Source organism: Myxocyprinus asiaticus, chromosome 48 (genome assembly GCF_019703515.2).
Source record: "Myxocyprinus asiaticus isolate MX2 ecotype Aquarium Trade chromosome 48, UBuf_Myxa_2, whole genome shotgun sequence".
Taxonomy (NCBI): domain Eukaryota; kingdom Metazoa; phylum Chordata; class Actinopteri; order Cypriniformes; family Catostomidae; genus Myxocyprinus; species Myxocyprinus asiaticus.
The window spans coordinates 9,972,170-9,985,111 of NC_059391.1; the positions used below are offsets into that span (position 1 = coordinate 9,972,170).

The 12,942-nt window shown below is 34.3% G+C and overlaps 1 protein-coding gene across 1 annotated transcript; it reads right to left on the reverse strand.

Moving 5' to 3' along the window:
• Nucleotides 1–744: 744 nt before the first annotated feature.
• On the reverse strand, nt 745–12,934 carry LOC127437412 (long-chain fatty acid transport protein 2-like). Its single transcript, XM_051692293.1, has 10 exons — nt 12,430–12,934; nt 10,247–10,456; nt 9,674–9,832; nt 7,220–7,344; nt 6,792–6,986; nt 3,922–4,012; nt 3,250–3,448; nt 2,980–3,077; nt 2,273–2,403; nt 745–1,196 (listed from the first exon to the last, which is right to left on the reverse strand). Exons 1-10 carry the CDS (start codon nt 12,893–12,895, stop codon nt 1,020–1,022), a joined length of 1,851 nt encoding a protein of 616 aa, XP_051548253.1. The 5' UTR covers nt 12,896–12,934; the 3' UTR covers nt 745–1,019.
• Between the last annotated feature and the right edge of the window lie 8 nt (nt 12,935–12,942).

Genomic DNA, 12,942 nt, shown 5'->3' on the forward strand with positions numbered 1-12,942 from the left:
GTTTGTTATATACAAACTTAAGTTCGTAGAAATGTAGTCTTTGTGTCCATGTTGGTTTCATAAATATTTGAAAAGGATTTATAGCCTTTTCTACAAAAAGTAATAGTAGTAATAATAATAATAATAATAATAATAATAATAATGAAAAACTTTTTTCCTTGAATACATGCAAGTGTACAAACTCTAAATAGAAAAGTTGATATTTTTCAAGACATTTTTTTTTAACAATACTGTATAATTAACATTAATATTTATCCTTAAAACTTCATACTTTGAGTGACAAAATGTCTCTGTTTTTAATGAGACTTATTTATTTTTAAAACTTTAAAACATATTTACATAGTAGAGGTATATTCAAACAATTGTTTTGTGTGAATTGCATTTTTAATGTATTTTTGAATAAATTAATCGATTTGGGGAAAAGCATCAAGTCATTGACTTGATATGAATCATGCTAATAAAAGCTTTGTGGAGATATGACTACCAGTTCAAAAACAATAGTGTTGTCATTTACAGAATTATGAGATATTCAAATGTATTTTAGTAAAGCTGACCTACACTGTTTAATTTGTGGTCAATCTGGCAACCCTCATAGTCCATTCAACCTTTGAGACATGTGTAAGTGGGCAGGTTTCTATGGGAGCCAATCATCTTACTGCAGACACTATGTACTTTCCAGACCACAGAGGAGAGATAATGCATCAAATTATCCAAGATTTACATTTCAGACTGACAATGAAGTACTTTGATTTTTAATTATAATTTTTATTATCTTTTTAAACCAAATAGAGAACTTTTACAAGTAATTTTACAAGTATTGTGCGATAAATGTGTTTACATTTCTGTAAACAGTTCCCTCAAGAGATTTATAATACACTAAAAAAAGCAGTAAGCGTTTCTTTTTTTTCTTTTCTTTTTTTTTCTTCTCATCATTACAGTGTTGGCATAATTTCCTGTTTATAAAAATCTGATCAAAACAATGCGATCATTCATTCAACTTATTACAAAAAGTAAAGCCTTCACAATTTGACGTGACCCTCCAGTATAGACTCGTATATCTCATGTGTCAAAGGTCTGTAGCTTTTCACTGCCTCATCTAAGAAATACAGCGGGTCCTTGATTACTGCAGGGTTGAAGCCTTCCTCTACCAACATCATTTTGAGCTGTTTGAAGGTGCAAGTAACAGCCAAACAGTTCTGCAATGAGAAATAGTTTTACAGTTTTAATACAGTAAAAACAGTTTTAATAGGATTACAGTGAATATAAGACTACAGATTAAACATGATATATAGGCTAATTATTGTCACTGTGGTAAGATATATATGTACTTGTGCACATATAGCAAAAGAGAAATCCTAAAGGGGTCATATTCATTTTTTTTCTTTTCTCTGAGGTCCACATTTAATGTTAGTACATTTTTGTTTTGTTTGATGTGCAAAAAACAGTGTAATTAAAGGAATATTCCGGGTTCAACACAAGTTAAGCTTGATCGACAGCATTTGTTGCATGATGTTGATTACCACAAAAATTAATTTCGACTCGTCCCTCCTTTTCTTTAAAAAGCAAAAATTGAGGTTACAGTGAGGCACTTACAATGACAGTGAATGGGGCCAAATGTTTGGAGAGTTTAAAGGAAGAAGTGTGAAGCTAATAATTTAATAAAAGCACTTACATGAATTCTTCTGTTACAACTCGTGTATTATTTATGCTGTAAATTTGTTTAAATTGTCATTTAAAATTTTATGTATTTATTTTTTGTCATTTTAGGGTTTGTTGACATTACATCATCATGGTAACAAAGTTGTAAAATTGGCTATAACTTTACACAGAAAAGGTTAGTAAGCGATTTTATCACACTAAAATCATGTTAACACTAATATTGTTTGTCTTGGCTCCATTCACCTCCATTGTAAGTGCCTCACTGTAACCCAGATTTTTGCTTTTTTTAAAGAAAAGGAGGGACGGGTCAAAATACATTTTTGTGGTAATCAACATTATGCCACAAATGCTGTCGATTGAGCTTAACTTGTATTTAACCCGGAACATTCCTTTAACATTTTTTTTTTCATGAGCAGATTCATTTGTCTGACTTTGGAAAGTTGCAGAAGTTTTTTGTAGCTTAGTTTCAATAATTGGTCTTTTTGGACTAGGGAAGTTTTGAGTTCTGAAAGTTTCTATATGATTTCATCGTACAAAGAACTCATCTCAAAAGCAATTTTTATTTTTCATTACATGACCCTTTTAATACATGCACAAGGCATTATGATATTACCTGAATCCTTATGAAACGTGGTCTCGCGTAAGAGGGAAGGTAAGTGGTCACATGACTAAAAATGCCATCGCAATCAAACTGCTGACCTTCCTTTATTACGATGACAGCCATTCCTGTCCTACCCTCATGCCCTTCAGAGTTCAATAAAAATATCAACAGTGTCAGTAGTGTAGATAAGAAGAAATATTGATTAGTGGTATGACCGGGGCTTGACATTAACCTTTTTGGCTCCCCCGCCACTGTGGCTAGTGGTATTCCAAAGTCATTATCCAATCAGCATTTTCACTAGCCAAAATCCAAAAGTGATAAAAGTAACTGGAGACTGTAACTGCATGCATTTGTTTTGACATTTTATTTTAACGAGAATCAAATAAATTCTGCCACCGCAATATATAGAGTGAAGCTCGACTGAATCATGCAAGTTTCGCTGTGCACGGTCCCAGAGTTCTGGTGATCTTATCTCTGGAGGACACTTAAGTGAGATCGTGTGAATGCACGCTTCATTCGCCCTGTGGAGATGCATGTGTAAGTTATGAGAGGCTTGTTTACTGCCCACAAAGTTAGTAGTGCAATTAACCCACCAAAAAGGCTAGTAAGGGTTATAGAATTACCCACCACTGCCGATTTTGGCAGGTAGGCGGGTGTTCATGTCAAGCCCTGGTATGACTGCCAATGGAATGCTTTAAAGGAGTAAAGTAGAATAAAACCTGGAACTGTAACACCATATATGTTTGCTTCCTCGATATTCGTTGCCATTGTCATCATGTCCGACACCTCATTTGTAGATACGTTCTCCCCTTTCCACCTGAGTGAAAGAAAACCAAGCTTTAATTTTCAGGTAACAGGACAGATGCCCCAAATGTCCTGTTTCAATAGCAAAACCATCAAGACAAGAAAGAAAAATGTGCTAGACTAACAATTTAATGAGTTCTTTGAATGCACTGTTGAAAACAATTTTATAAATGGTGTACATTCACCTAAAAGTGTCGCCCACCCGATCCTGGAAGTAGATGAAGTTTTCGTGATCTACCCTGAACAGATCACCAGAGTTCAAGTAAACATCGCCCTTCTCAAACACATTGTACAGTTTCTTCTTCTCTGTCTGTTTTGGATCCTTGGCATATCCAGAAAAGGGAGACCTCTGGGTTATCTTTGATATCAGGAGACCCGTCTCGCCTGTGTTACCGTGAAATACAATAAAGTTACATAAAAAATAATTCATACAGGTTCAATAATGGCACATTCTTCAAAGCAGAATGCTAACAATTCAGGTTAATTCGTCTTGTTTATGTATTTTTATATTATTCATGGTGTATTCTTATATTATTCATGGGCTTTATGGCAATACCTGACAGGACAGTCTAGACGGGAAAATAGTAAAAGAGAAAAGGGTGAATAGGATCAGGAAATGTTGCATGCCAGACTCGAACCTGCAACCATGTGGGAGCACCAAGGCTCCTATTTCTTACATGCTTCTTTGGCTCAACTAGTAGAGAATGCACTAAATGTCACAGGTTCGATTCCCAGGCAACACACAAGGATGAAATGTATATTTTCAAATGCACTTCGAGTTGCTTTGGATAAAAGCATAAAAATGTATTATAGTTTGTTTTAATATGAATGCCATTTAAATGAGCGGTCTGACTTGCCTTTAGCAGCTTCCATGCAATATCCATCTGCATTTCTAACAGGAATCTCTTGCTCCAGATCAAACTTGATCAAGGCATATGGGTTCAATTTCTGAAACAACATTACTGTGTTCAGGTAAATTAAAGTAAGATAAAGTATAATCTCTTATCGGGGGAGAAAAAGGGAACACCATGAACTGTGTGTAATGAATATTTTGTCACTCAAAGGAGTATAGAGAGCATCAGTAGTGTTCCAAAGTACAAATCTAATTTATTTTCTCCATAGAGAACATTTTAAGCAATAACGGACAACATGTAGTCTGGATTACATATTCAGATTACAAAAATCAGGTACATGTAATTAGATTGCATTACATTTTAAATGTATGTAATTACAGATTACTGTTACATGTGTGCGCGTTATATTTTAAATGTGTAATTACAGATTACGGTTACATGTACGTGTTACATTTTAAATGTGTGTAATTACAGATTACGGTTACGTGTGCGTGTTACATTTTAAATGTGTAATTACAGATTACGGTTATGCGTGCGCGTTACATTTTAAATGTGTGTAATTACAGATTACGTTTACGTGTGCGCGTTACATTTTAAATGTGTGTAATTACAGATTACGGTTACGTGCGCGCGTTACATTTTAAATGTGTGTAATTACAGATTACGGTTACGTGCACGCGTTACATTTTAAATGTATGTAATTACAGATTACGGTTATGTGTACGCGTTACATTTTAAATGTGTAATTACAGATTACGGTTACGTGTACGCGTTACATTTTAAATGTGTAATTACAGATTACGGTTACGCGTACGCGTTACATTTTAAATGCGTGTAATTACAGATTACGGTTACGCGTACGAGTTATATTTTAAATGCGTGTAATTACAGATTATGGTTACGTGTACGCGTTACATTTTAAATGCGTGTAATTACAGATTACGGTTACGTGTACGCGTAACATTTTAATTTATGTAATTACAGATTACGGTTACGTGTACGCGTTACATTTAAATTTATGTAAATACTGATTACGGTTACGTGTACGCGTTACATTTTAAATGCGTGTAATTACAGATTATGGTTACGTGCGTGCATTACATTTTAAATGCATGTAATTACAGATTACGGTTACGTGTGTGCGTTACATTTTAAATGCGTGTAATTACGTGCGTGCATTACATTTTAAATTTATGTAATTACAGATTACAGTTACGTGTGTGCGTTGCATTTTAAATTTATGTAATTACAGATTACAGTTACGTGTGTGCGCGTTACATTTTAAAAGTGTAATTACAGATTACATTTACATGTATGCATTACATTTTAAATGTGTGTAATTACAGTTTAGTTACGTTTATGGATTACATGATTATATATAGATTACATTGGTACAAAGCAAATGTTTTGTTTCATTTCATGTTTACTAATGCTTAATGAAAGTGCGTAAATTGGTACTAATACACTTAAAATAAAATTTTCATCAAAACATGAAGTGAGCCAAAAGTGATCAGATTACCTACAAGTGTAATCTAAAATATTATGTTACTGATTACCATTTTAGTTTTGTAATTTGAAATCAGTATAATGATTACATTTCAGATGTAAACTTACCAGTACTGACAGTAGGTTTCTGAAAATAAAATCCCATTAATTTTCTCCACAGAGAAAATTTTAAGCGATAACATATCAAAGTTTCAAGACAGTACAACCATAGGTTCTGACATTGTTAAATGATGGTATTTGCTTCTGAATAGGACAAAAGTCATTGTGATTTCAATTTCATTTTTACGAAATCATGATTAATTGCCAAATACCACGTAAAGAACTACATTACCCATTATGCTAAAGAGGGATCCACCAATCAGAGAAGTCGCTGTTACTCTGGAAACTTTAATTGCAGCAAACAAACTCAACAGTTACACTCAACTTCCATGAAGCATTGCAAATTATGCAATCAAAAAAATCAAGTTAGTCTCCTGACTCTCAAAAAAACTTTATGAAAATATCATGACTTCACATGACAAGCAAATGCGCTTCCAAAAGAAGCAGCTTTTAGCGGTGGCTATGAGCATCACTGAGGTTTTAATGATATGCTTAGTGTTAGATAATGTAATAGTGTTTATTAGGTGTTGTTCAGCATTTGATTTTGGGGCTTTTAATACACAAGTTTAACACACTTCTAAAGAGAAAGGTTGCATATAGAGGTAATAAATGCAGAACACCACCTCCCTTCATAAATACACATTACACGTTCACATAAATATTATTTGACATTGATCAAATGTAATAACAGCTGATTAGGTTATACACAGTACAAGCTATTTTCTAAATGTATTTGCAATAAACATAAAATATTTGGTATTTTACTTATAATCAATGACTTATGGTAAAATAGTTTTATATTGTATTGTCATTTCTGAGTCGATAAAGTAATTCGCAATATTTAATTCCATGAGTAGCTCATTTCCCACTCATTTCCTACATAAGACATATTTCTAGACATAGAAAAGGAATCCATTTTCAGTTTTGGGTGAACTTTCCCTTTAAGTACACAATCTTGTACCTTTGTCCCTTTTTTCTGATTTACAACTACGTTTGGCTTCAAATCAAATGTTGTACTGTGATTCATCTAAGCGCAGATTGGTTTGGTTCAATGCTTAGAGCTCTTCTAATTTTTTTCTGAAATGTAAATGAAGAAAATTAAATGACAAACATATTTTCTCAACCAATGCTACTTAAAGTGTGTAGTCACTGTTGTGTTTTATTGCTCCTGGAATGACTTATTAGTAAACTAGAATCTCCTATTTTGGCCTAAACACTATTCAACACTAGCTGACCATATGCAAAATTCTCTTATTCTTACGGCCTACCTTGTGAAAAGGGTTCACTCTCCCAACAGCCCCAGTTTTGCCAGCGAAATTTAGGAAGCTCATGTTCCCCTCAGTTGCACCGTAGAATTCTTTGATGTCAACATGACCGAATCTACTTATAAACGTCCTCCAAACATCTGCCCTGAGTCCATTCCCGAAGGCGATTCTAACATTGTGCACTTGGTCACTAAAACGCTTGAAAGAAGTGAGAACAGAGATGAGAACAGCATATAAAGTACAGCAAAGATAGATGACCTCATAGCACTGTAGACAGTCTTAGGAAGAGTGGGGTAAGATGTGTCATTGGGTAACTTTTCAGGTAGTGTTTTTTTGCTACTACATGTAATAGATGACTAAAAGAGGAATTCTCTTTAGGCATGTGTGATGTTTGGCTTCCAGATTTCAGGCACTTTGAAATCCTGAGATACCTTTGGTGTATTGCAGAGGTAGCGCATTGTCTCTCCAATATACTGCATCACTGTTACATTGTATTTCCTGCAGTCATCCCAGAACTGAGAGGAAGAGAACTTGCTCCTTAAAACCACAGTGGCGCCTTAATACAAATAAAAGATAAAAAGAAAAAAGAAAAAAAACAATAGGTCAACCAAACCAAAACACAAAAAAACAACACAAAACCAAATCAAACAAAACAAATAGATTAAAACAGAACAAAAAAACAATAGTCAACTGAACCAAAACACAAAAAACAACACAAAACCAAATCAAACAAAACAAATAGATAAAAAAAAGAAAAGAAAAAAGAAAAAAACAATAGGTCAACCAAACCAAAACACAAAACAACAACACAAAACCAAATCAAACAAAACAAATAGATTAAAACAGAACAAAAAAACAATAGTCAACTGAACCAAAACACAAAAAACAACACAAAACCAAATCAAACAAAACAAATAGATAAAAAAAAGAAAAGAAAAAAGAAAAAAACAATAGGTCAACCAAACCAAAACACAAAAAACAACACAAAACCAAATCAAACAAAACAAATAGATTAAAACAGAACAAAAAAACAATAGTCAACTGAACCAAAACACAAAACCAAATCAAACAAAACAAATAGATAAAAAAAAGAAAAGAAAAAAGAAAAAAACAATAGGTCAACCAAACCAAAACACAAAACAACAACACAAAACCAAATCAAACAAAACAAATAGATTAAAACAGAACAAAAAAACAATAGTCAACTGAACCAAAACACAAAAAACAACACAAAACCAAATCAAACAAAACAAATAGATAAAAAAAAACAAAAAAAAAACAAGTCAACCAAACCAAAACACAAAAAAACAACACAAAACCAAATCAAACAAAACAAACAGATTATTTAAAAAATAAATAAATAAATAAAAAAAGGTCAACCAAACCAAAAAAAAAAAACAACAACACAAAACCAAATCAAACAAAACAAATAGATTATAAAAAAATAAAAAAAATAAAAAAAACAATAGTCAACTGAACCAAAACACAAAAAAAACAACACAAAACCAAATCAAACAAAACAAATAGATAAAAAAAAAAAAAAAAAAAAAACAAGTCAACCAAACCAAAACACAAAAAAACAACACAAAACCAAATCAAACAAAACAAACAGATTATTTAAAAAATAAATAAATAAATAAAAAAAGGTCAACCAAACCAAAAAAAAAAACAACAACACAAAACCAAATCAAACAAAACAAATAGATTATAAAAAAATAAAAAAAAATAAAAAAACAATAGTCAACCAAACCAAAACACAAAAAACAACACAAAACCAAAAACAAAACAGATTAAAAAAATAAATAAAAATAAAACACACACACCCCACAACACAACTACTTATACACATATAATTGTAATTTATTTCTAAAGACATTGAGAAACCTTCCTCAAAATATTGTAATACTGGTCTTAATTTTGCTCATATATTATGTCAACCCATAATGCGGTTTTTGTCTGGATTACAACTAATAAGTAATAATTATAAAAAAAATAAAATACCTAACCAAAACACTGAACAACAAAACAAAAATAGCCATCAATGCACATACACATATAAAAGTAATTTATTTGAAAAAACATCCAGGTGCCTTCCTAAAATATTGTAATATTGGTTCTATTATTGGTTATATATTGTTTTTAACCCATAATGAGGTTTTTGTCTGGATTACCAAAACAAAATACAAAAAAACAAAACAAAACAAAAAGCAGATCAAACCAAACACTAAAACATGAAACAAAAAAATACACATAAATGCACATACACGTATAAATGTCATTTATTTCTCAGAAACTTACATTCAGGTGTCTTTGTGCACTAGGTGTAAATAGCACCTGCCCCACAGTGCAGCTGTTTGCACTCTAATAGTCTGAAACAAAAACAAAATTAAGACTAACTACGCTCCTAGTGTTGCTGCAGTGGTGTGGTACAAAGAGGGGTGTAGATGTGCTTTTTTTGTGCGGACAACCCGGGTTCGATTCCGCCTTTTGTGCCACTTTTTCCCATCCTGTTTCCTGCCTCCACTCATAATATTTCCTTTAATACTACTTATAATAATAACTAAAAATAAATATAGAGGTTGATTTCCTCGTAGTGATTTGGTCACGGTGACGGTCTGGGAGTTGAGAGAAAGGTTTGATCCAGGTAAAATTAACCATGGTTTTACCATATTGTGGTAACCATGTTGTTTGGCGGAAGCCGTAGTTTTAATGCAATTAACCGAGGTGTGACTTCAATAATATGCTCTTAATAGAAGATACTTTTTGTTGCTATTTACACTTAGTACACATAGCCTCTGCCTATTTTTTATTTATTTATTTATTTTTACCCATGATAATGTTTTCTTTGAATTACCAACACAAACATAAGTGATCTCATACTGTACCTCTTTCAATGGAACCAATAAATCCAAGGCAAAAGCCAGCACTGTGATACAAAGGAAGGTTGACATAAACCACATCATCAGAAGTCACTCCACACAGGAACTGGAAAAAGGCCATGGCCCACAACCTTTGATAATTAATCAATGCTGCCTTTGGAAGACCTGCAGGGGACATGGGTCATTAAAGCCATGGTCCAACTAATTTAATAATTACACAGTTGTTATTCACTACAAAGTTATGTACTGAAGAAGCTTTCTTAATCTGACAAAGTTGGGGAAACTGCAAGGAGGGAGTAATAATTCATATTTCTCTGAAACCTTTATGATTAAAACATGGAGTAATAAAGTTTTAGTTTGTTCAGTTCAATAAAATGATCTTTATGCAAACTTTAGTTTTAGTTTCAAAAATAAATTCTAAAAAATTGCTTCACAACATCAAAATGTATCCTGGCTGGTTTACAGATATCCTTGCGTAAATGGGAATAATATACTGCACAATATTTCCCAAAAGATTCAACTTACCCCTTGACATGGCATGGTATCATAGAGTTCTCTTTTCATTCAAGACCTTATTACCTGTTGTGCCTGATGTATAGATGTACACAGCTGGGCTGCTGAAGGTAACGTTGGCTCTCAGATCTGCAGGAATGGACTCATCCGAGGCCTGTCTGATCCTGTCAGTGAGACTTTGCATCCCGTCAGTGTTAATATTATCAGTAAGTATATAAACCGAGACCCCCTGCTCTCTCAGTGCAGGCAGCACCTCCTCAACAGTATCCTGTAGTTCTAAATAATTGTGTTTCAAAAAAACAGAAAATTATTGTATCAGATGGCAATCAATACCATAATACATTGATCATGGTTTTGCCATCAAAGGTTTGGACACAAGAATAATACAATGTCAAGAAAAAGTATGTGACCCCTTTGGAATTTCCTGCAATTATGTATACATTTTCCTTAAAATCTGGTTTGATCTTCATCGAAGTTACAATAATGAACAAACACAATCTGTTTAAACTAACACACAAATTATTGTATTGTTCTTGTACATATTGAATACTTCATTCACATTGACAGTGTAGGTTGGGAAAAGTATGTGAACCCCTTGGCTAATGACGTCAGTTGGCAAACCTGGCATCCAATTAATGAAACGAGACTGGAGGTGTGGATTAGAGCTACTGCGACTTTTGAAAAGCACACAAACATTTTGAGTTTCCAATAACAAAAAGCATCTGCTGAGGTCAACCATGCCTTGCAGATAAAAGATCTCAGAAGACCTACAATCAAGAATGGTTGCTTTGCATAAAGCTGGAAAGGGTTTAAAAGTTATCTCGAAGAGATTAGTTATTCATCTGTGCACAGTTAGACAAAATGTCTATAAATGGAGATGATTTAGTACTGCGGCTAATCTCCCTAGAAGTGGCTGTCCAGCCAAGATAACTCTAAGGGCACACTGCAAAATGCTCAATGAGGTAAAAAAGAACCCTAGAGTGACAGCTGAAGACTTGAAGGAATCATTGAAGCTGGTTAACATCTCTGTTCATGAGTCTACTATACGGAAAACATTAAACAAGCATGGTGTCCGTGGCAGGACACCACGAAGGAAGCCGCTGCTTTCCAACAAAAACATTGCTGTGTGCCTGAAGCTTGCCAAAGACCACCTTGACACTCCACAAAGCTACTGGGAAAATGTTTTGTGGACAGAAGAAACTACAGTTAAATTGTTGGGGAAGAACACGCTGCACTACGTATGGTGTAAAAAAGGCACCAGTGGCTCAGTCAGAGCCTTAACCCAATAGAGATGCTGTGGAATGACCTCAAGAGAGCCGTTCACACCAGACATCCAGTGGCGATTTTAGGGGGTGGCCTGTGGTGGCCTGGGCCACCCCTGAAATCTCATTGGCCACCCTGTGGCCACCCCAGAACTGATTGGTAGTTCATCATGTTCATCAACACAAGAACGAAGAACCAATAGAAACGCCTGTCAATCAAAGATGACATCTCAGGTCATTTGTTGATTTAGAGCCACACTGACCCAGGGTCAGTTTTATATTTCTGACCATTATGGACCGAAGCCTGTCCACCCCCTAGCTCCGCCACTGAGGCCCGGCTCCAAAAGGGGACCTGGTGGGCCATGGTCCACCCAATCTTAAGCTTAGCCCACCTTAAAAACCACACCCACCCGTAAAACTGTTCAGCCCAACTGGAGGGTCCCATCTTACATCTTAGAGCTGGAGCCCGGCCTGATGTAGTAACCAAAAAAAAAACTAACACAAAAAAAAACATTTATTTTACAAATTAAAATGTATATTTGGTTTCATCAAAGTATTTCCGCTTTGTCTAAATTCTCAACCAATTTAATGAAGTGCATTCTGAGATACTTTAAGCATAAGACTTCAAATCAAAAGGTTATGAGGAATATAATTCAGTCAAATATGTCCAAACGTTTGACTGGTAATGTTTACTATAGTACTGAATGATTACCATATTTATGTACAAAGGTTTTTTCAGGGTTCAACAAGAAGAATTGCGTGGTCCTATATAAAAACCAGGTGTTTTTATGCAAGTGAAACTTGATTTTAGCATATCTTGACATTGGCATAATTTGATGGTGTAAATCAAATAAATCAGTTATGGTTCTTGCACGAATCTCCCAAAGTGGTGGGCGCATGCTGCTAAACCCTTGAGATAAAATAAAATAAATAAATAAATAAAAAGTATCAGTCAAATGTATCTTTGACCTTGTAGAGTCACTGTACCTGCAGCAGCAATCAACACGCTAGCCCCGCAGCAGGAGAAACAGTGCAGCAATGATTTAGATCTGATATTGTAGTTAAGAAAAGCAGCAGAACATCCAATCTTGGCCAAAGCCAACCATATCCACAAGAACATGGGCTCATTCCCCATGAGAAGCGCAACTGTATCTCCTTCATGAAGATTTGCGTGCTTTAATAAAGTCCTCGCGACTTTATTACTCTCTTTATCTGAATCCACATATGAATATGTGTCATCTCGAAAGCGAATAAACGCTTTGTTTGGGTTCTTCTGAACTGAATCCAGAAATCGATCCACTAAGGTATAGTATGGCTTGGATGTTTGGCATTTTGACAGGCGATATCGAGCTGAGAAAATCCTGAACACGTATTGGGCTTCTTTGATGAAGTATGGATGACGATATCGCAATGCACATAAAAGTAAAACAGCGCTTAAAATAAACCAAAACATGGTATACCGTGATCGTGTCCTTTCCACTATGTCACCTACTTTCTTGG